The sequence below is a fragment of the Cebus imitator genome, unplaced genomic scaffold, assembly GCF_001604975.1.
Source record: "Cebus imitator isolate Cc_AM_T3 unplaced genomic scaffold, Cebus_imitator-1.0 Scaffold45, whole genome shotgun sequence".
In the NCBI taxonomy this organism is placed as follows: domain Eukaryota; kingdom Metazoa; phylum Chordata; class Mammalia; order Primates; family Cebidae; genus Cebus; species Cebus imitator.
Window position 1 is genome coordinate 2,803,472 of NW_016107360.1, and position 24,837 is coordinate 2,828,308.

General features: G+C 35.9%; 1 protein-coding gene across 1 annotated transcript in view; it reads left to right on the forward strand.

Annotated features, from left to right (window-relative positions):
• HDAC9 (histone deacetylase 9) overlaps positions 1-24,837 on the forward strand; it is a 900,368-nt gene that overhangs the window by 608,258 nt on the left and 267,273 nt on the right. Inside the window, exon 15 of the mRNA XM_037737895.1 lies at positions 23,523-23,700. Coding sequence (XP_037593823.1) covers positions 23,523-23,700 — 178 coding nt within the window. The remainder of the gene's footprint in view (positions 1-23,522; positions 23,701-24,837) is intronic.

The window sequence follows — 24,837 nt, forward strand, 5'->3', positions numbered from 1 at the left end:
CCCACAAGCAGATCTTAGGCCAAGCCCTGACCTTGTCCTGCCCTGACTAATGTGGTATCCCTGCCACTCCTGGACCAGAGGAGGAGGGTGGCTTAGAGAAAAACAGTATCAAGAACAGCTCTTAAAAAGAAGAAGTACACTCTGCTACTACCATGTAATTGGCATCTGCTGGATTCTCTTGAAGGCCCACAAATGTTCTTGCTATACTCAGGACCCAGTGGCACCCAGGCACTCTGGCCCGCCTGCCAAACATAGCCTTAGCCAGATTTAATTTGTGGCACCCAAAAGAAGAAAGTCTCAAATTCACCAAGGTACAGTTTGTATACTGGTTCTATTTTTGCTTACACACTTCATCCTCCATGACTTGTTGACTTTGGGAGGATTTTGGACTTTTTCTTGTTTAGAAATATTACACGTATTGTGGGCTCTTCCTTATCTTTTGTGACTTTAAGTTTCAGCATTCTTCTGTGTACTATGGAAAACTCTTATTGAATTCCAATTTTCCTCTTATATTTTAAGAAGCCATTCTAGGCAGTTAACTGAATTTGTATGTTGGAATCTCCTCAAGTGACTGACATGTTCCCATTGACAGTCATATCCTTAAGTAACAAATGGACGTTCTCAAATAGCATTCTCATCTGCTTTGACCTTAATATTCTCTTACTTTTAGTACTTCAAAATTGAGACAAACATAAGGTTTGGGCAAAGATAAAATGAAGAATTTGAAGAATTCAAAGTTTAAAAATACTGCTGATTTCAAGAGCTGATGAAAAAATAAATTTGACTCTCAACATCTGAGGAACAGATTTTCTCTTCATAATACCTAAGGGAAGGTATTCTCTTGCATATACACAGACTTGATAATAATTTTTAAAAAACAGACCATATAGTCTACATATCACAAGCAGTTAAATACTAAATTATATTATAATCAATTAAAAGAGAAGGGGAAAGAGAAGTAAAACATCAATTGCCATTAGTTAAAAAGGGTTTTCAGCATTTTATAAGAAATGGAATATTTTGTTTTATTGATGTGAGGAAATGATATACATCAGTACTGTCCAATGGAAAGATGTGAGCCACAGATGATTTTTAACTTTGTAGTAGTCAATTAAAAGTAAGAGACAAGTATGATTATTTTTAATAATATATGGTTTTTTAAATTAAATATGTGATCCTGTGTTTAAACACATTAAATGGGGATTGATTGATTTACCTCCAGGACTTCTGGATCCTTAACTTGCTAATTTGTGTTGTGTATCTATAAACAGGTTAGAGTAGGGTTTCCCAACCTTAGCACTACTGACACTACTGACTTGCCAAAATGTCAGCCCATTAACTCCTCATTGTGGGAGCTCTTCTCTGTATCGTAGTATTTTAGCAGCATCTCTGACCCCTCCTTACTAAATGCTAGTAGTATCCTCCTTCCCTACACCACACCCATTGAGATAATGAGAAATGTCTCCAGACATTGTCAAATATACTCTGTGGTGCAGAATTCTCCACCACTCACCACCTGAGCCACACACTGACATAGAGTGTGGAGCAGGATTTTACCCATTTGCTCACAGCTAGTGATCTAAATGGGTTGGCAGCTTCTATTCCAATGATTAACTGAACCCATATATCCATGCTTATTAACTGAAGTGAATTAATTTGAAGTGTTTTAGGTGGTAGCTCATCCCTGTAATTCTGGCACTTTTGGAGGCTGAGACAGGTGGATCACTTGAGGTTAGGAGTTCCACAGCAGCCTGGCCAACATGCCAAAACCCCGTCTCTAATAAAAAAAAAATACAAAAATTAGCTGGGTGTGTTGGCGAGTACCTGTAATCCCAGGTACTTGGGAGGCTGAGGCAGGAGAATCACTTAAACCTGTGAGACTGAGCCACTGCACTCCAGCCTGGGCAACAGAGCTAGACACTGACTCAAAAAAAAAAAAAGAAATGTTTCTGACTCCTAGGCATTGTGATATGTTTCACTGGAACAAAACATGAACATATATTTAGGACCTAAATTAATCCTGTAGTAGAAAGGAACCCTTTCTTTGATGTCTGGGCAGAGTTGTGTCCTAGGAGACCTTGATACTGACCCACAGATGTGAATCTGTTCCCCAGTCTTTCCCACGTGAATAGAAAATGACCCAACTTTCTTGCCTTCATGCTCTCCAGGTCTTTTGTTTACATGTAGTAAAATTTTGATCTCCTCTGAAAGTTTTTCTTTTTTTTTTTTTTTTTTTTTGCTTTATTCTCCCTGAGCAGCTATAAATTTCCACAGCAAACCTAAACATTTCATTTGCATAATTAAGTTTCCATATGCATGCTGATGGCTTGTCTGCCTCATTTCTTTCCAACAAAATTGTAAGCACCATGAGGTTAAAGACTGTTTATTTTTTCATTACCTACCATGAGTCAAGGAAATTTTCTCGTAATATTTGCTTAATGATTGACAATAAAATTGAATGATTTCATAAAACCACAAACTGTTCCCACTAATTTTAACTTTTTCCCAGCTTTACCTTGTATTTCACCCAAATAAAGAAATGATTTTTTCTGGGCAAAATGTGATAAAGAGGTCCTACCCTTGCAAAGCTCACCGTCGAGACGGTAGTTCTCAACTTGGGAGGATTTTGTCCCTGAGAGATATTTAGTCATGTCTAGAGACATTTGTAATTATCACAATTGGGGTGGGTTGCTACTGGCATCTAGTGGGTAGAGGTGAAGGGTGCTGCTAAACATCTTACAATATATAGGACAGAGCCCAACAACAAATAATTATTTGGACTAGAATGTCAAGAGTGCTGAGTTTGAGAATGCCTGGAAAGAGAAGGACAAATCAACCGATGACAGCTTAATGGAAAGTGATGTATACCTTGACAGAGTTAGGTAGAGAGTGTCTTGAGAGCTCACAAAAGGAAAAATAATTCCAAGTGTATGACTGAGAGACAGAAAAGACTCCGCAGTAGAGGTTATGGAGGCTGGATATGCAGCTTGGGAACCAACAGCACAGGAGTGAAGGATGAGGCACTGGTTACCCCCAAGAAGTAGGCGTGGAAATAGAGCCAAGAGCTAGGGGTGGATCCCCAGAGAAGCCAACACTGTCAAAAAGAAGCTCAGGAAGAAAAGCCACAAAGAGAGGGAGGAACTGGAAGGGTGTAAAGCAGCAAGATGGCATGGAAGTCAGCAAAGGCGACTGTTTCAAGAAAGGAGAGACTCACTGACAATGCCATATATACCTCAGAGAAGCTGAGTGAAATAAACACAGAAAAGTTTCTTGAACATAGGTAAAGAGGTCACTAGTCAGTTTAATGAGAGAAATTTCAAGTGAAGGAAGTCTTAAAAGTGATGGAGGATAGATTGTCCTAGGCAGAGAATTGAATGGGGGGAGAGAAAAGTATAGATTTATCTTCAGGAGGAATGCTTATGATTATTTATAGAATGAAAAAATTGAAAATAGTCTAACAGTCTAATAAAGGTTATTAAAATGTTTATAAATTATGCTGGAATATACAGCCACTAATAGGCATGCTTGTGAGGACCATTTAAGGTGATGGAAATATAGTCAAGAGTATATGAAAAAGCCAAGATGTCAACCATCTTGGCACCTGCTCTTTTTGTAGGCAGAGAAGAACAAAACTACAAAAAATCGAAAATATTAAATATTAACAGTTCATTCATGCATGTTGGATATGGCCAATTATTATTTTCCTCTTTGGGAATTAAGATCCAAATGTTCTAAAATGAACATGTCATACTTTTAAAATGAGAAGAAAACTTTTTTCTTAAAAAAAGAAACTTGGCTGAGAAAGAACAGAGAAAGTTTTGGCAGTAACTTGAAGGGAACACAGGGAGGGGAAAGGAGTGTGAGAGTGTGTGTGTGTGTGTGTGTGTGTGTGTGTGTGTGTGTGTGTGTTTGCTGTGTGTGTATGTATTTGAGTTGGAAGCAATGAGAGCATTTTTGTATGTTGAGGGGAGACAAACAGTACACCCTGAGAGGTTGAAGATACAGAAGCATGGATGATTGATGGAGTACATCCCTAAAGGAGCGGGGAGGGATGAAATCCAGATCACAGGTGGTGGGATTAGCCTTGGCTAAGAGGAGAGACAACGCTTCAACTGAAAAATGTGGAAAAGAGGTAAGGATGGATGTGGGTGCTGATAAGAGTGTAGAGGAGGGGGCAGGAAGTTGAGGGAGTTGCTGTCTGTTGGCATCTATTTCCTTTGTGAAGTAGAAGGTGAGGTCATTTGCTGAGTGGGGTCAAGGGTTTACTGAGAATGGAGAATGATGTGGATTTGGAAGGGTGGCTATGAGGGAAAAGATGGAGGAAGGGAACTTTGGACACATAGATTGCCTAGCTGCCCTGAAAGGCCAGCTGGGGATGAAGACTGGATTTTTAACCAAGAGCACCTATTTGGGTGCCCACATGGCTTTCTCTAACAGCACACTGCTACCTATTTAAATAGTGAGACTGATCATAACTTGCAGATTTTGCAGAAATAATGAGACTAATCATAAGGGCTTTCTGCATAAGGTCCTGTGGAAACACTGTTATTTTGAGTGCCTGAAATAATAAACAATAGAGTTTGTGCTGGAAAGGGACAGAAATCAAGCCAGAAGAGGGCTGAAGGGAATGGAAGCCAGATGCGGTCTACAAGTCCAGTATTGAGAGACGGGGAGTGAGAGAACTTGAATGAGGAGAGGTTTGAGCTATGAATGGAATATTGGATGGCATGATTCTAGTTATGAAAAAGTGCTTGGTGGAGGTGAGAGGTCTCATTAGCTGGTGTCTCTATGGACTCTCCTAGTGAGTGTGGTTACTTGACAGTGAAAACACATTTTCCTATCACATATGGTACACAGAAACACTCCCAGAAAGAAACAAAATCCTATGTGTACATTAAATCACACTCATGCTTTCTACTCTCTCCACATATACACACATATACACACACATACACACATTCATGCACATATGTATACATACATACATATAGATTCATAAATATGACTTGAAATATTATTCAGAAAATAACATGTTAACAACAGACTCCCAACCAAGAAAAAAGAACACTGGACTTCATTTCTGTCTATTTTATTTTACTTTACTCTAAGTTCCAGAATACATGTGCAGAATATGCAGGTTTGTTACACAGGTATACAAGTGTATTGGTGGTTTGCTGCTCCCTCCCCTCACCTGCTACCCCCCAACGGGCCCTGGTGTATGATGTTTGCCTCCCTGTGTTCACATGTTCTCACTGTTCAACTCCCACTTACGAGTGAGAACATGCAGTGTTTGGTTTTGAGTTCCTGTGTTATTTTGCTGAGGATGATGGCTTCCAGCTTCATCCATGTCCATGCAAAGGACATGATCTCATTCCTTTTTATGTCTGTGTGTAGTATGGAGTCTCTTTCAATTCCAGATATTTAACTGCTCTATAATTTAACATAACACTTTCATATCAGAAAACTTAATTTTCTCATTGGCAAAATGGGTTAAATTGTATCTATTTAACAGGTCTTTTTTAAGAACTAGATTAAAATTTAGAAACATATCTCAGAGTTTTTGAAACCCTAAATATTATAGCTTAATTTACTTATTCAACATATATTAATTGGGCACTATGTTTGTATTTGTGTTTGGGGAACTGATTGTGAACAAATTAGACACATTCTTCTCCCTTACATGTTTAGAATCAAATGGGGGGAATTTAAGGGCTTATCATATAATAAAGCACCTTTCTTGCCCTGTTTTGAACTCCTGGCCTCAAGTAGTCCTTCCACTCTGGTGTCCCAAAGTGGTGCGATCACAGACATGAGCCACAGCACCCAGCCCTACCCTGTGTTTCTATGCTTTGCCTTCTCCCAAGACTTAAGCCAGAGTTCTGCCAGGGTCCCCCTACACTCAGGGGGGTCTTCTGAGAAATGTCAGTGTCTTAGTTAGTTCTCACGATGCTGATAAAGACATACCAAGGCTGGGTAATTTATAAAGAAAAAGAGGGTTAATGGACTTACAGTTCCACATGGCTGAAGAGGCCTCACAACCATGGTGAAAGGCAAGTAGGAGCAAAGGCATGTGTTACATGATGGCAGGCAAGAAAGCCTATGCAGGGGAACTGTCCTTTATAAAGCAATCAGATCTCATAAGACTTATTCACTATCACGAGAACAGTACGGGAAAAACCCACCCCATTATTCAGTTACCTTCCACCAGGTCCCTCCCATGACACCTGGGAATTATGAGAGCTACCAATTCAAGATGAGATTTGGGTGGGGACACAGCTCAACATATCAGTCAGGGAAGAAGGACTTTGGTTACCTGTGATCACAATTTGTTAATATTTCATCTTATGTTACTTTTATATTGATTTAATTATTCGAAATCTTTTTTTTTTTTTTTTTTTTTTTTTTTTTTTTTTTTTTTTTTTTTTTTTTTTTTTTTTTTTTTTTTTTTTTTTTTTTTTTTTTTCTGGAGACGGAGTTTCACTCTTGTTACCCAGGCTGGAGTGCAATGGCGTGATCTCGGCTCACTGCAACCTCCGCCTCCTGGGTTCAGGCAATTCTCCTGCCTCNTCCGCCTCCTGGGTTCAGGCAATTCTCCTGCCTCAGCCTCCTGAGTAGCTGGGATTACAGGCACGCGCCACCATGCCCAGCTAATTTTTGTATTTTTAGTAGAGGCGGGGTTTCACTATGTTGACCAGGATGGTCTCGATCTCTTGACCTCATGATCCACCCGCCTTGGCCTCCCAAAGTGCTGGGATTACAGGCGTGAGCCACCGCGCCCGGCCCTATTCAAAATCTTAAACACAGCTCATCTTCAAAATGATTATTTTCACATGCTTATATTCTTCATACACACATGCACACATATACAGATGCACACAAACACAAATATATGCATACACACACACACACATATATATATATGTATGTATATACTACATATTCTGGTAAAAAAAATTCATGCATAATCAAAGCCCAAAGGAGATTAAATATTCAGAGTATTAGCACATTAACATTCAGCACATTGGGGATAATGTCCATGTTAATGTATCTGTATCTAAAAAATGACTGGCATTCATACCTAGGATTTGAAAGTACATCAAGGCTGGGCATGGGGGCTCACACCTGTAATCCTAGCACTTCAGGAGGCCGAGGCAGGTGGATCACCTGAGCTCAGGAGTTCGAGACCAGCCTGGACAACATGGAGAAACCCTATCTCTACCAACAATACAAAAATTAGCTGGGTGTGGTGGTGCACACCTGTAATCCCAGCTACTTGAGAGGCTGAGGAAGGAGAGTTGTTTGAACCTGGGAGGTGGAGGTTGCAGTGAGCCGAGATTGCACCATTGCACTCCAGCCTGCACAACGGGAATGAGACTCCTTCTCAAAAAAAAATAAATAAATAAAAAATAAAGTACATCAAATACTCTTTGATGAGCTAAGTAAAGTGAAAATGTACATGCTATGCCCCTAACAAGGAATGCCACTTGAGTTTAAATAAGAAAAAAAGCACATGGATAGAGAAAATGTTACTGCAGAACATTTTGTTGCTTTACTATTCAGTAATAAAGATTAGCCAATTAGGAATATGTATATACATGTGTATACTTAACCATATAAATAAATACAGATTTTAAACTAACAATCACAAAGGATATCATGCATTTCAAATTTGCATACAAATAGTACTTCCTAAAATTGGCAATTCAATTTACTCATAATCTGAATATCTTCTGCAGGTGTAATAACAATTCTCAGTACGTCTAGATGCCTATAATATGCTTAGCAGTGGCCTAAATATTTTAAGTGGATTACCTCATTTAATTTTGACAACAATCTCTCTGCAGAAGATACTATTGTTATTGAAAATTTACAAATTCAAAAGAGGGACAACTGAGACTTTAAGGAATTAAATAACTTATCTGTCATAGTTATTGTTCCTCATTGCTCCAAAATAGAGAGAACATCTTCTCAATTCAACAAATCATGTTGATTCTGCCTTCTAAATATCGCTTAGGTCCACTTTCCTCTCTCCAACCCACTGCTACAACTCTGGTTCTGGCAACTGTTAGCTGGGTTAAAGTCAAGTCTCTGATAGTCAGACTCCTGGAGTTTAATAACTCAAGTGGTTGATTAGTGGTTACAAGTAAGTTCATATTAGTTTTGATGACTAACCTCCTGCTGTCACAATAATCCTAACACCATAGTCAGTGCCTCTCAGGTACTTCTGGGTCTTCCTTTAGCAACTCTTGCATGTGTTGAGGAATGAGTCTGCGCTCACTTGAGAGACAAGAATACCAGCTGTGATCTCCCACACCCACCACTCCTGCCCATACTTGGGGTTGCTGCTTCACAGTTCTCAAAACTTTACAATCCTCAGAGTGCAAAGTGACTCTTCATTCCTTTTAGCCCTCAGTGACATGTTTTTTTTTAGTCACAAATGAGGAACGCTTTCTTCCAAACATTCATTTTGCCACGAAAGGTCCAAAAGACCAGCACTTGTGCTGTAAATTTTATATGAAACAGTTCTTTCTGCTTCTACCTGAAAGTCTTTTCCCTTGGTGCTCAAATAACCATTTACTGGATCAAGATAGAACAGACTTCATTCACTGCTGTTCATTCCCTGTCTTTTTCCCATCTCTTCTCTCATTTCTCACTACAATTTTTTTTTCCTGCAGCAAAAACAATCAACCAAACAAAGATAAAACAAACTCATATCAACCAATGCAAATGTCCAGTGGATGTAATGGAGCAGTGGGCAGGATGAAGGAGGTGTAGTAAACCCCTTCGCCCACTGGTCATGGCTCATCAGGTTTGCCCACAGCCAGTCTTTGAATTGCAATTTAACTGAATAGGGGTACTTTAAGTTCTCCTTAAATGCAAATATAATTACATTTTTTTCATTCCTTGATATATGTCAGTGACTTCCCATAGTTTAAGTGAAAACCTCAAAGATGTTGACAAATGTATTCATTAACCACTTTCAGTTTTTTCTCTTTTGTCAGTTGCAACAACCTTCTCTACCAACCCTACTTCAAACTCCATGTTCTAGAGAAGGGATGGCCTCTAGCATGTGGGACTATTGCAATAACATGCAAATAGCAGTGCATAGAGCTATTGGAGAATGCCATGGTCACTTATTCTGCAAGTTTATAATAATTCCTATTTCAGTGTCAATTCAGAAATAGCTATTAATTACTAAAAGCATGATTTAAAATCTGCAGGTATAAACAATAACAAGCTTACTTAACATCTAAGAATGATGGGAACTGTTTTGGCCTTTAAGTTGTAAACAAGTATTATGATGGTGACTCTGCTGAAGAACCAAGCAGATGACAAACAATGCCAGTAACACTAGGTATTTCAGGTTCATTGACATGTTATAAATCAAATAAAGTTAAGCTTGCCAATAATTAAATTTAATCACTTTGTCATATTAAATATATTGCTTATTTGCCTCAGAAGTATAATTTTGAAAAGCAATTTTCGATACTTTACAAATTACAATAATAGCATGTATATAAATGTGCATAGTAATATTATTTTGTGTTCTTCAGGGAGATGAAATAAGTTTTATATGTAAGAGATTATTCTTGTAAGCCAGGAATTATTTCAGTGAGATTTACTTTGTTTCTATTGATTCTATTTAGAGGTGAATCTGTTGCACTAAAACCCAATAATACCAGACAAGGTCTTAAACCAAATCGTTAAGCCTTGTCTAATCATATTATATTATCCATTTGTTCTTTGTTCCATTTGATGAGCATAGTTCAAATCAGGTAACTGAAGTTAATGTAACTTGACGCAAAAGCAATGCAAGCTGTATAGCAGAACAGAAGAGTCTATTTTGTGGGCAGTGACCACTAAAAATAATTGTGAGAAATGAGTATCATAAAGAAAAATTTGACTGTTGATAGATGTGACAATTTATGACAACTAATGAGACCACTTAGCAGAATGTGTATACCTTTGGTTGCTATAGGTCAAATTATTAAACAGTGTTGTTAGCATAATAGTTTGGTGATGAGCATTGCAGATAAGTTGATAAAAATTACTGATGCATGAGACTACAGGGACTATTTTAGAAACCAATTATTAGAAGATATATAAGAATACAGACACAAAACAGTTAAGTACGTGAGGTAATATATGTTAATTAGCTTGATTTAGCCATTCCACAATGTATATGTAGATAGAAACATCATGTTTAACACCTTAAATATATACCACTCTTATTTATCAATTACAATTAATTTTTCAAAAGAATAGAGCCATCACAACAGATTTAGAAAGTTTTGTCTTGTCATCCTCATAAGGATGTAGGGTATTTATGGAAAAAGATTTACTAATATAAAAATCTTAATCATAATAAAAATATATATAAGAAAAATCAACATGCATATAATTCTGCATAAGGAGCTAAATGAGCATAGAGTCTGAGAAGCACCATAGTAGGTGGTCACTGAAGTGGGTACAGACTGTTAAACAATATCTAGTTGTGACTAGTCATGCTGATGCTGTAGCATCAGTCATGGAGACCAGAGAGAAGAAAGAAGATTGGCTGAGTAACAGCTTGTTATAATATATTTTGCTAACAGATAGAAGATTGGCTCAATAACAGCTTGTTATAATATATTTTGCTAACAGAGTCAATCTGAGTTTTAAAAAATAAATCATCGATAACAATGATATATTATTAATGATTAATTTCCTTATCCTATGTGGAGAAATCTAAGACACTACTAAAGTTTAAATAACAATACTAATTAGGTTAGTCTTCTTGCAGATAAGCCACTTATTCCTGAAGAAAAAATGCTTATAAGATACATTGTCATTTCTTCATTTTATAGAGGTGCTCTGAGAGTTCAAATACAGTTTTCCTAATTTACATCTTTGTAAAATGGTAGAGCTGGATTACAAACCCAGGAGTTTGTCTTTTCTGAATCCTGTGCCCTTTTTAATAACATCATTTAATGTGCTTAGGAAGATTAAGTTGCCTACTCTACACAAAATATGGGTTATTTTTCTGCTGGTATAATCATTTCTAATGCAAATCTGTTCTGTTAACATTCAATTCTCAGACCCAAACTCCTGGAATCTAAAACTATTCATTGACTTGCTATAGCGCTTAGGTTTGAAAGTCAGTCTCTTTAGAGGGGGTCCAAGTGCTGCATGGTCTCCACCATTCTACTCATTCTCAAGAATCTCTATAACCCACAGTCTTATGGAGTCTTATGAATAAGGGCTGTTCACCCTTATAAATAGCCATGCTGACCTGCACCTGGCTCTGTGGCATTTGCCAGATGTCGTATTTACCAGAGTGGCTTTCCACATGCTATTCTCTCTACATGGAACATTCTTCTTTCCCTCTTTGCCAAGCTAAATCCTTCTCATTCTTCATGTCTTGGCTCAGAGAAGCTTTTCTTGATTGCTCATAACTTAGGATCCTGTACCACTCTTCATAACTCTTATCTCCTTGCTCTTTTATAATTATTTTGTGTGGAACTTGGATGAATATTTGTCTCCCTCAGCAGACTGCAAATTCAGAAGAGGAGTGACTGGATCTGTTATGTTTGCTGTTGTATCTTCCAATTTCTACCACAGTGCCTAACACCTACTAAGCTTTTAATATACTGGATAGATGAATGTATAAATGAGTTCCAAGAAACCAACAAATAATTACAGGAGTGTTTGACCCACAGTGGCAAGTTTTCATTCTATATAAGACATCTTCTTACACGCTATGGTTTGAGCTGTGTGCCTCCTCAAACACTTATTTATTTTAAGGGGAAAGTGTGTGTGTTTGTGTGTGTGTGTGTGTGTGTGTGTGTGTGTGTGTTTTAAGAGGATGCTTGTGGTTAAATGCCAAAATAAATACATGTTAAACAATAGTCTCTCTTTTTCTCTGCTTTTTATTTAAAAATTTTTTTTGTTAGCCAAAATTTTAACATGAACTATCAGCAACTGGCTCCCAGTTCAATGACAAAAGAGATTTGGAGTATCTTGACTTTGACCCATGCATGCTTTGGGAGGAAGGGTAAAACAGAGATAAAGTCAAACTTTTCTTGAGTTTTACATGCTTGGTAATTTGCACACAAACAATTGGGTCTAGACACCAGTGGTGAAAATTGTGATTCTCCTAATGTATGTTTAGTAAGATGCTTTCTTGGGATGAGAGGGTATAAAGATTAATGTCTGATCCTGCAAGAATTGGGATCCTACTTACTTGACCCAACATGTGATATGTCTCAACCCATGGATTTAAAAAAATCCATCCGCAACACATTATCAATGTTAAATCTAGTGTATTAACAAAGAAACCTAAAAGTTGTAATTAGTGTATTTTAGTAAGTCCACTAACTCCATTTTTTTCCTTAAATCTGCGCTTCATATTTTTAAATTAATGACCTCTGATGAAAATTATGGACCATATCTTCAGAAAAGTTCAGAGATGAACATTCTCACGTAATTTTACACACAATTTCAGGAGTCTTACATCCACTAGAATTCTTCCACAGATCCTAGACTGAGAATATCTATTCAAGATAAGTCTATCCAATTCATGTGCCTTAAATAGAAATGATTTATATTACTTGTCATCTCTCTCTCGTTATGATGTTTTATATCCAGACTCTAATTATCAAAAGGGAGGAATAAACGAAATGCTCGAGAGCTCCATCATATTCAAATTAAACCTCTTTTTCCCCTCCCTCTCTTCAGCCTATTGTTTCTAGACCAGAGCTCTACTGTTCATCCGGTACTGTTCATTGGCTACCAACAAGTCAAGGGATACTAATCTAGGCCATTGTACAATTTCATCTTTCTCTGGACTGTTATATAATTAAAATAATTTCAATCTGCTCTCTTGAACATTTTTTCTACAGGCAATTGTGAAAATATAGAAGTTAAAAAGCAAATGAAAGATCAAAAATATAATTTGTTTTCTTTACTTTTCTATTGTGAAAGAAATTACTCACTGTGGACTTGTTATTTATTTAATTTCAAAATTGGAATGTAGTTTTTTTTGTATTTTGTACTACAGAAAAATTCCTATTGATTTAAAGTGGTCATTTTCCAAGAATGCTTCAAGGCGGCTGAATTTTAAACATTTCTAAAGCAACCAGTTTGTCACAATTATAAACGCATAGTCCAACCAAATTAGTAATTTATTTCTCCTGGAACCTTTATGTCTGAGGATTCCAGATGCAATTTAAATATTCTGTATAAAGGTAATAACTTTTATCAGCATTCTACCTAATTAAGAAACAGTGTTGTTAAACAGGTGCAGCTTCATATAGGTCAATGCCAACACTAAACTAAATCCCTAAACCTCAATCCAGAATCATGGGTTAACTAAACACACACACTCTCACCCATTTAGGATGCTACAAACACTGGTTACTGTTGAATCCAATTCCCTCTGCTTCTGTTGGTGATACTTTAGCTGAAAGCTTTGCAGCATCCAGCTAACAACAGCCTTGCCTTGTAAGACACATTATTGTTTATGGATTCTTCGTGATTTTAAAACAACAATATTTGATTTGCAAAATTTTACCTCTTGTTAGTACTTTTTTTTTTTTTTTTTTTTTTTTTTTTTTGGTATTTTGTTTGCTGGCATGAAAAACGTACTAGGCAAAGACTCCTGTTTAAAATGAGAACCTAAGAAGAAGAGAGTGACCTACCCTCACTGGAAGTGACCAGTGAGTACATGAGGCAATACTTCATCTCCTTAGAGGCTCACCTCTTTTAAAAGGGGCTACCACTTGGCTCTGGAGGAAAGATTGGTACAAAATAGTGAGTGCCTTCTGTTGCTGGTGAGCACACACCTGTTAATCCAGCTTCCCTGAACTGTGCACCACACTTGCATACTAGAATTCAGAAATGTTATCTGTAGCTAGGGAGGAGGGGGGATAATAAATATTCTCGCATGTTTGTTAAAGATACCCTCTATCTTAACCAAATTTTTACTGAGCACTTCACCTTCCACCCCTTATGCATTGATTTACAATTTTTGTAAATCACAAGTGATAAAAAATATTTTAGCATAAACACACACATATATATAATAGTACAGATGTACAAATATTTAAAAATTGGCAAACTATGTAATGTATAACTACATCAATATGTGATGTTACAAAACATGCACACCAATAGATATTAAGAAAGATGAGATAAAAATAAAACAAACATTTTAAAATAAATTTTGAGTTAGTGGGTTAGAAACTTTTTTACTAGGTTTTTAAAAGTGTTGTTTTTAACAACTTTATTAATAGATTCACATACACTATATGGTTTACTCATTTCTATGTACAATTCGGTGGTTTTGCATATAGTTAGAGTTGTGCAACCATCACCACAGTCAATATTAGAACATTTTCATCACCCCCTAAAAGAAACTCTGTCCCCATTAGCAGTAACTTCATCCTCCTACAACCCTAGACAACCACTAGTCTACTTTTTGTCTCCATAAATTTGTGTGTTCTGCATATTTTATGTAAATCAAATTGTATGGTATGTGATATTTTGTGACTGTTCTCTCATGCTCTAAAGGTTCATCCATATTTCAGCGTCTATCAGTGTTTCATTTATTTTTATGGCTAGATAATATTGTATTTTATGGATATAGCATAATTTATGTATCCATTTATCTATTGGTAAATGGATAAATGGGTGGGAAGCACCCACCTTGGCCTCCCAAAGTTCTGGGTGGACATTTGCATTGTTTATACTTTGGGCTTTCACGAATAGTGCTGCTATGAACACTCAAGTACAAGTTTTAATGTGGAAGTATTTCTTCATTTTTCTTAGGTATATACATACAATTGAAATTGCTGGGTCATATGGTAACTTTATATTTAACTCTTTGAGGAAGCACAAACTGTTTCAAAAGTGGCTGCATCATTTTACACCCTCACCAGCAGCGTATGGAAGTTCCAATTTCTCTGCATCTTCCACAGCACTTGCTTTTTATCTTTTATTTATAATAAACATTCTAGTTGGTGTGAACTTGTAAATCATTGGAGTTTTGATTTACAAATCTCTGATAGCTAATGATGTGGGCATCTTTTCACATGCCTATCTTCTTTAGATAAATGATTGTTCAGAAACTTTAGCCATTTTTAAATTGGGTTGCCTCTTTAGTATTGATTATTGAGTTATAAGAATTCTTCATATATTCTGGATATAAGTCTCTTATCAGATATGTGATTTGCATATATTTTCTCTAACTTGTGGTTCATCTTTTCACTTATTTTATGGTGTCCTTTGGAGCACAACATTTTTACCTTGATGAAGCCTAATTAACCTTTTTTTTTTTGAGACAGAGTTTTGTTTTGTCCCCCAGGCTGCAGTGCAATGGTGTAATCTTTGCTCACTGCAACCTCCGCCTCCCATGTTCAAGTGATTCTCCTGCCTCAGCCTCCCTAGTAGGTGGGATTACAGGTGCACACCACCACGCCTGGCTAATTTTTGTATTTTTGGTAGAGATGGGGTTTCTCCATGTTGGCCAGGCTGGTCTCAAACTCCTGATGTCAGGTGATCCTACCACCTCAGCCTTCCAAAGTGCTGGGATTACAGGCTTGAGCCACCTTGCCTGGCCTAACTAATCTATTTTTTTGGTCACTTTTGCTTTGGGTCTTACATGCAAGAAAATGTACTCCTCTATTTCATCTGAGAGTATTACAGTTTTAGATCTTACATTTAGTTCTGTGATCCATTTGGAGTTAACTTTTGTGTATGGCATGAGGAATGGAGTTTTATTGTATTCTTTTGCAAAAATGCGATGGTGATTATGCAGTTGTCTCCATTCTATCTGTTAAAAAGTCTTTCATGGAGGAAGAATTTTAAAAATATTTGGCCCTACTGAATTGTCTTGGCACCTTTGTTGAAAATCAATTGATTGTAAATGTGTTTATTCCTGGATTCTTAATTCAATCCCATTGATCTACATGTGTATCCTTAAAAATGTGTTTATTCCTGGATTCTTAATTCAATCCCATTGATCTACATGTGTATCCTTAAGCAAGGACCACACTGTTTTAATTACTGTAACTGTACAGTATAGTAAGTTTTGAAATTAGACTCTTCTTCCTATATTAGGATATATTCATAGAGTTTATGTATCTGACCTTTGATGCAGGAATTGGGTAGAAATGCTAGCGTTTATCCATATAGCAAATACTGGTATAATTTATTTGCTTTCTTATATTTTAATTTAAAAATTAAATATGAGAAGCTCTGGTATTTTCTTCTGTACCTGAACAGATTGGCTCATACTATTGAATCAAACTATTTTCTTAAAGTTTGCATTTTAATTTATTTAATTTTAGTTGCATTTAATGTTAACATTTTTATTTTTTATTTTGTTTCAAATCATATTAAGTTCCCAATTTATAATCTTCTTAATTTTTTAGTCCCTTTAATATCATTAACTGTTTCCTCACTGAGGGAATTTAATGATAATACTTGAAAATTTAAAGACAAAATGTACTTAATTGTACATATGACTGTGTTCATTTATCTATCAGTGAAGTTATTTTATAGTTGTTACAGAGTAATGTATATCTTATGAATATATGACCTAAAAGTAAATTCACATACTTTAACTTACTAAAAAAAAATGTATTACCAAACTCGATTTTATGCTTTTAAATTTTTTTCTTCTTTTTTAGAGACAGAATCTCACTCTGTCACTCAGGCTGGAGTATAGTGGCCTGATCATGGCTCACTACAGCTTCAACCTGCTGGGCTCAAGAGATCCTCCCACTTCAGCCTCCTGGGAATACAGGCATGTGCCACCATGCCAACTAACTTTTTTGTTGTTTAACTTCTTACAGAGACAGGATTTCCCTATGCTGCCCAGTCTGGTCTTGAACTCCTGGGCTCAAGCGTTCCTCTGCCTTGGCCTCCCAAAGTGCTGGGATTATAGTGTGAGCTGCTGTGCCCAGACTATTTTTACTTTTTCATTTATTTTTACTTTTTCTCTCTTAATTTTTTTTCTTCTGCAAAAATGTAGTGTTTTCAACAAAACTATCTGTATATGGAAATTTAGTTATCATAATAATATTGGTGTTTTGTATATGACAATCCTGCTATAAGCATTAATTCTATTTTTAAAAATTTATTAAACACTTAACATTTATTTAAAAGAATAAATATTACAACAATGAACACTCATAACATCCAGCTTAAGAAATAAAACACTACAGGTACAATTCAAGTTTCCTATGTATCTCTCTCCTATTGCCCCTCCCATTCTTTCTCTTCTGAATTTGCTGTTTATTTTTTCATGTATGTCTTTATTTTTTATTAATTTCATTTACATATTTAATATGTTATATTAATTTGCAAATTTTGAAAAATATTGTCATATATTCTTTTGCTTTTTTCACTCAGCATATTTACTATAGTTTATAGTAAATATAAACTAGTTGTGCTAAATGTTAGTGAATTGTTCTTTAAAGTGTTAAAACAATTACTCTCCTCCAAGAAGTCTATGAGTTTCTCTTGCTCTATATTTTCAGAGTATGCATTATGATTTGCGATTTCCGTTATTTTCTCTTGCTAAGTTGCACAATGATACGGACTATAGCCCATTAAGTAAGTACCCACATGTCTGGAAACAAATGTGATCATCCAGAGCAAAGTGAAAACCCAGAAGCTATACATTTGGTCCCTGAGCAATAGCAACAAGAAAGCAAAACAAAACAACGCAGAAAAAAAATCACCGTTACTACAAAAAAAGAAAAAAAAAAATAGAACCATGTAAACTACTTAAACCAGGGACTTTATCACCTCATAGTGTCCACTAACAAGCCACCCCCAGTAAATATTTCATTCTAAGCCACAACATTGTGCTTGTCATACAAAGAGCTTCTATAACTTTCCCTACCCACTTTCAAATGACTGCAGTGCCTATGCTCTACTACTTAGAATGGTGGGGCCACAAAGGCATTGATGTTTTACTAGGCATTATTAAGGAATTTACAAAATAGGTGAATAATAACTATTTTGTCAAAGTAATTACATAACTTTTATCAGTGGGAGTGGATAGATGTTTGGGTACAGTGGCCTTAGACCACAACAAATAAAGAAAAATTGTCTTACACATCTCAGTTAGCTGGGAATATTTTCCAAAATGACAATCTGGCAAAATAACCCAACAAAACAAAGTCCCCAGTTGAATCACCTGAAAAAGAAAGACTAATATTTTTACTGCTAAAAAATAGACTCAATAGAGAATATATAAAATAAATGCTAATAAAAAATGCTTTTGTGGGGGAGCATGTTAACTATTCACTTAAGGGGGCATGATACATTTTCTAATGGTACTCAATAAATAAAATGTTAACTTGGGTATTCATCCAATTTGTATTAACAATAGATTCTGAACTGTTTGACGTTTTAATTTTTCAGCACTGTAAGAGAGAAACATGCTCTTTCATATTTATTTAGAAGTATAAACATGGATAAAGTTATCTCTCATTAAAAGTACTAATAGTAAAAAACCTGGTTTAGTGAAACACTTTAATCCATTCCAGAGACAAAAGAAAAATGTAATCTCTGCTTTCAATCTCAAGAAGGATGCTTTTGATAATAAGTCTGGATATCTATCCTAAAATAAAAGTGACCTGGAATTTAATGATAATTCAGTGACTAATACGTACTATAATAATATGTGGTTTACTGCATTGTTATGACTTTCCTTAAACATTAAAAGCCATATTTCATTTGTAAAAGTGTTTAATTGCAATCAACTCTTTGAAAGTGAATAAAAATCTCTATTCTATAGTGCTATTTTGAAAAAATGTCCAAAAATGTTTGGCCCATCTCTGTTCATAGTTCCAGTAGTTATGAATCTGTCCTAATATAGTGTTTGAATAATTTGACTATTTAGTTTAAATAACATTTACTATTTTTTAAAATTAGTTTTAATATAGGTGATATGCAGAAAACTTGGAAACGACATAAAAGTAGAAAGGAAAAATAATCCTCAAATCACTGGAACTTTCCCTGCATTATCTCTTGGCTCTAAAACAAAATAATTTTAGGATTTTGTCCTTTGGTAATCATTTTATCTAGACTCTAATTCTCATTTTCTTCTCAGCTACTTCTTGATTACTTTGTGCTGTGATTGCTTGTGTTTTTTGTTTTATCCTATCCTTATTATAAGATCTTAAGGATGATTATATAGATGTCTCTCTCTCCTTATTATGCATTCACTTTTAACTGAAAATATATATTATTAAAGACTACTATGTGTGAAACACTGCATGGGAAAGATAGGCATGGGAATATACAACAGCCAAATGTCATCTCTTCATGGAACTTACTAACTGCAGCTAAGGTATAAGTACCTAAATTTTGGGTGTCAACCCACAACATCCTTAATCTACTTTGCTGTCTGTACAACATAGCACAAGGACTGTTGCCTTTTGCTTGAGCAATAGATATTGGATGAATATTTATCAGTAATAAATAAATTAATATTGAACAAATAGTTATTTGTTTCTATTCTATATTGCCATATTCCTTCTGGTAGACATTGGACAGGTTGGATTCTGCTTGCTGAATTGTGAAGTTTTATACAATGATGTAACATTTATATAATGCTTTTGAGTTAGCAAACTGTTATTCCATTATCTTACAGTGTTGCAGTGAAGCTCAAGTAAAGCAATAAATATTTACTAATAAAAAAAAAAGAAGGGTAATAGGTGGTGTTATTTAAATGGAGTCCTTACAGCATCAAGCTACTCATTAAGAGATAAAATATTTAGTAACCCCAGTCATCTAAAACATGGCCATGTGATTTTTTTTTAAAATGGCCTTTAATTTCCAAATATCTATTGCACTTTCTTAATGCACAAATACAATGACATAGCTTCTAAAAGGTATGAGAAAATATATAAAACGCAGCAGAAAATAAGTTAAAAGATGAGTTATATCTAGTTTCTGATTCAATGAGCTTTCAACATTATTCAAGGAAAGGTCATTTTACACACGCACACGTGTCAGCACACACACTCACAATGTATTTAGAGCTTCTCCTTTCATTCCTCACTTGGTTAATTCCGATTTGTCTTTCACATTCAAATCACTTTCTTAGACAAAATTTCCCTGAACCTCTTCATCAGGTTTTTTTGGTTTTTCATAGCATCCTGAATTTTTCCTATACAGCACTCATTGTATTTATAATTACACTGTTGTATGAACATCATAAAGTATACTTAACAAACCTAGATGGTATAGCCTACCATGCACCTAAGCCCATATATTATGGCCTACTTTTCTTAGGCTACAAACCTGTACAGCATATTACTATACTGAATACTGTAGGCAATTTGTGTATCTAAACATAGAAAACGTACAATAAAAATACAGTTTATTATAAAAGGTAAAACACAGTATATCTGGATAGAGCACTTACAATGAATGGAGCTTGCACAATTAGAAGTTGGTCTGGGTGAGTCAGTGAGTGACTGGTGAGTGAACATGAAGGTTTAGGACACTGCTGCATTGTACTGTAGACTTAATAAACACTGTACATTTAGGCTACACTAAATTGTTAAAAATAAAGTAATTGTGCTATGACATTAGGTGGGCTATTACATCAGTAGGTGATAGGGATTTTTATGCTCCATTATAATCTTATGGGCCCACTGTCATATGTACGGCCTATCCTTGACCAAAGGATTGCTATGGGATACATGACTTATTTAGTATCTGTCTCCTCACTAGAGAATAAGCATAAAAAATGTTCTGCACACTAACAAAGTGTCCTGCATGGAGTGTGGGCTCAAGAAATAGTTACTGCATGCAATAACTCTAATATATAAAAGACTGTGGCAGGGAAAGGAGAGAGAAAAACAAAATGTGATGGGAATGTAACAGAAGGGGAAAACAGTTAATGTGAGTATTCAAAAAGGACTGTGAAATTTTAAGTGGACCTTAGAGGATGTGTGTAGTGCTGAATGTGGAGCTTCATAGCCACAATGTAGGGGTGATGTAGAAAGGATGGCTTGTAAGTAGCATGAATGATCACGGTCAACATATCCATTAGAGACAGCAGACACAGTGCCCAGAGCCTATGAGATACTCTTAGGGGCCCACAAAATGTTTCAAATTTAAATTTCTTAATAAGAAAAAATGAATCTAATAATATGGCTATATAATAATGAATCCAATGTATGCCAATGTAGGCTTAAAATGTAAGTTTTAATACAATTTTTTGGAGTCAATAAAGATAAAAGTGCACAGGGTCCATGAAAGTCATACTGCAGCCTTGGGAATGATATCTGCTGTTCAGTAGACAGTGTTTTGGCTAGAACTTAGAAAAGGAATAAGTGATCTAAGGCTGAACATGTTGGTTAGCCTCAGGTCAAGGAGAGTACAAATGACAGGCTGGGGAGGTTCTTCAATTTGGGTTGACCTTCAGAGCCTTTTTGTGTTAATGTCTTGTTTACCACAGGGCTTTAGGGAGAGAATTTTTCCAGGAAGGAATCGGACTGGTTGGTATTAGAAGTGGGGTGATCAGAGAGGAGCCTTTTGCAATGTCTTAAATGGGAGTTGAAGAAATTACAGTAGAAAGAGAAGAGATGGATATTACCAAAAATCAGATAAACATGTACCCAGGAATTTGAGATCATGTGTTGAAAAGTTCCTTTTCCCGACAGATCCCTCCCACCCATAATTATATATTTGTATTCCCTGTAACAGTAAGTTCCATATGAAAAAGGACCATGTTAATCTTACTGCTGTGTACTCAGGGCACTGAACATAAGACACTCAACAAAACAAAACAAGAGAGTTAGAGTTTTGTAAAAGTGTATAAACCATTGTAGCTAGAGCTAGATCCCTGACCAATCCATTCCAATCATCGAATCAAATGGCGAAAGCCTAAATATGTGACATATACCTTCCAATTGATTGATGGTTTGATTATTCTGTAGAGCAAAACAAAAGTAACAACAATATACGTGATTTATAACCTATCTCAAAGTTAAGTCATTCTTACTTTTTTCTAAATTCAGAAATATCTGCCTATGGTCTATAATTAAATATACATTTATAATCCCAATTCATAGATTTATATGCAGCATTAAGGCCTATCATATATAGAGACAGCTACAATTACATAAAACTACATAATATGCAATGAGTACAGCTGTGTTGTATACAGATTTGTTAGCTTTCTCAGTAGGTGAGTAATTTGTACACATAGAATGTACCAGGCCTTGGGCTGGAAATATGGGATGAGTATGACATGTGATGGCACATGTTGGGTGGAAGGGGAACACCTAGTCTAGCAGGAAGTAATGTCTGCATCTAGGCCCCCACTAAATAGAAGTAATGTCTGCATCAAGTCTTGAAAGAGCAAATGCTAGTCAGGCAGGAAGCAGAAGCAGAAGAGCACACACATTTCTAAAACTATAGGGGATTAGCCTTGTTTACTTTGGTAACCTTTGGAGCAACAGTTTCTTTATCTATGGCAAGAGATTATCATGTTTTATACTGCTGTTCAGCTATTCTCCATATTCATTAGGAAAGATAAATATAAACAGTATAAAGATTATTAATTCCCTCATGTTGAAGAGCGAGAACATATTCACAGTGTAGAATATAAATTTTTGATAAATATTTTTATTAATAAATATTAATAAATACATTTTTAAAATATATATTTTAAATATATATTTTGAAACATATACTTTTTTTTTTGGGCAAAGCTCTCTGTGTAGCATTGATGATTAACTAAGCTGCTTATATTTGTTTGAGAGTATCTTTTTATGGAGACAGAGAAAGAGACTAAGTGAATCTTCCATAAACTTCCAAACTATGGTTCACTGATTCAGTAACTTAGAAGGATGAAGAATAATAACAGTGTTAAATTACTGAGGATATATTTAATAATATATTTAAAAATAATTTTATAGTGTTGAAATTATATCATAAAAACTATGAAATACTCATTTTTTTCTATATCAATATATGAAGACTGTATGAGGACTGACAGGCGTCAAAGTATAATTGTGTAATTGGTCATTTGTAGAGGCATCCACAGAATTCATGAACAATATTCACTGAAATAAATTCAGGAGAGAATTTTCAGAATTAGGTCTCACTGGCAGTTTGAAAGCAGTTGAATTGTTCTCCCATGTTGTGTGGCAGTTCTGGGGCTATATTCAAAACATTGGTATCTAGGTAGGAAATGAGTCTCTGTCAACGTTACTGTAGAGGTTAAAGGTCTGTTTCTTTCAATCAGTTCAAACTGACAGGCCTCCTGCCATCACCTGCTCCTTAGCCAGGCAGACAGGCCCTGGCCGTCAGTGTGAAAACATCTGTTGAATGGATTTATTGACTGAATCTTGTTTTTTCTCTCCCTTTCTCTATTTTTTTTCTTTTTCCTTCATACCGTTTATTATGTCTCTGACCTGATGAACTTAATTTGCTGACATGTCGCTCTCAGTGTCTCCCTCAATCCTTGACTCACATTTCTTTCTACTGTGCTCTTTTCTTGGCAACAGCCCTTCCTGGAGCCCCCGCGCACACAAGCACTCTCTGTGCGCCAAGCGCCGCTGGCTGCGGTTGGCATGGATGGACTAGACAAACACCGTCTTGTCTCCAGGACTCATTCTTCCCCTGCTGCCTCCGTTTTACCTCACCCAGCAATGGACTGCCCCCTCCAGCCTGGCTCTGCAACTGGTAGGAATCCCTAAAGACTCTCTCTAATAGGCAGGCTAAGTGCACCATTCTTGTAGGATTAACCGATTTAAATGCTCCGAATAACTCCAATAGCAGAACGCTGCATTTTAACCCAGTGCAACTCAAATTTTATGAGGTTATATTGGCCATAAGACAAACAGAACAACTGATAAATCTTGGGCTTAGTACTAATAGCCTTATAAATTGCTATCATCCAAGGGCCTGGAAAATATATCAACAGGTGCATGAGTTTTTTGGAAATGAAAATCCCTGCAACATTTTTTTAGCAGTGTTCCTCAATCTCTTACCTTCTGCCCAGCCACTAGGAAATTTATGATGCTTGGCTTCCTCATTTGACTCCAAAGAGCGCGCTTCAACCAGTTTGCTTTCTTGTTTTATCTCATTGTTTCCTTCTGATTCTCCATTCAAATGACTCTTGGGATTCTATAGTACCAAAGCAAACTTTAGTTGATTCTATGTAAGTTACTTTCATTTCTATTTATTATGGAATCTCTGGGTGGGCTTTTTGACCAACCTCTTCCTTTGTCTACAGCTGTGTTTGATATTTCAGAACTTTCCTACAGAGGAAAACAAGCCAGATAATTCCAAGGCCAAAGGAAGGTTAAGTGTGGAACACACACATAAAAAAGGGTGCTATTCCCTCTGCAAAGGAACTGTGGTATAAATATATGCATGGATAATTATTTCTTTTTGTCCACTCTACTCCATTCTAGTTCTGTGCTCTCAGACTGTGGCTGATCAAATGAAGCATATTGTAGCCCTAAGAGACTCATAACTTGGATGCAGCAGTAGAGAATTTACACATACCTTCCCCAAAGGGTCTTTCAAGTTATCTGATTTATTTTTAAACCCATTTTCAGGCAGAGCCTGTTTTTGTGGCTTCTGTGACCTCATGCAAGCCTTTGTGCTAAGAAAAGTTAAATCTTTTTTCTAAAATCATATTCCCAAGACTTGATATTATCTTTTATTTAAAAATCAATGAAACAGCCAAGTTAATTAACTTTGGTAGGCAACTTTAGTCAGTATGAATAGGAGCTACCTTTTATAATGTCTTATGCCATAAGAAAACATTCCATGCTAGGTGATATGAACTGCATCTATTTCTTTTTTTTTTTT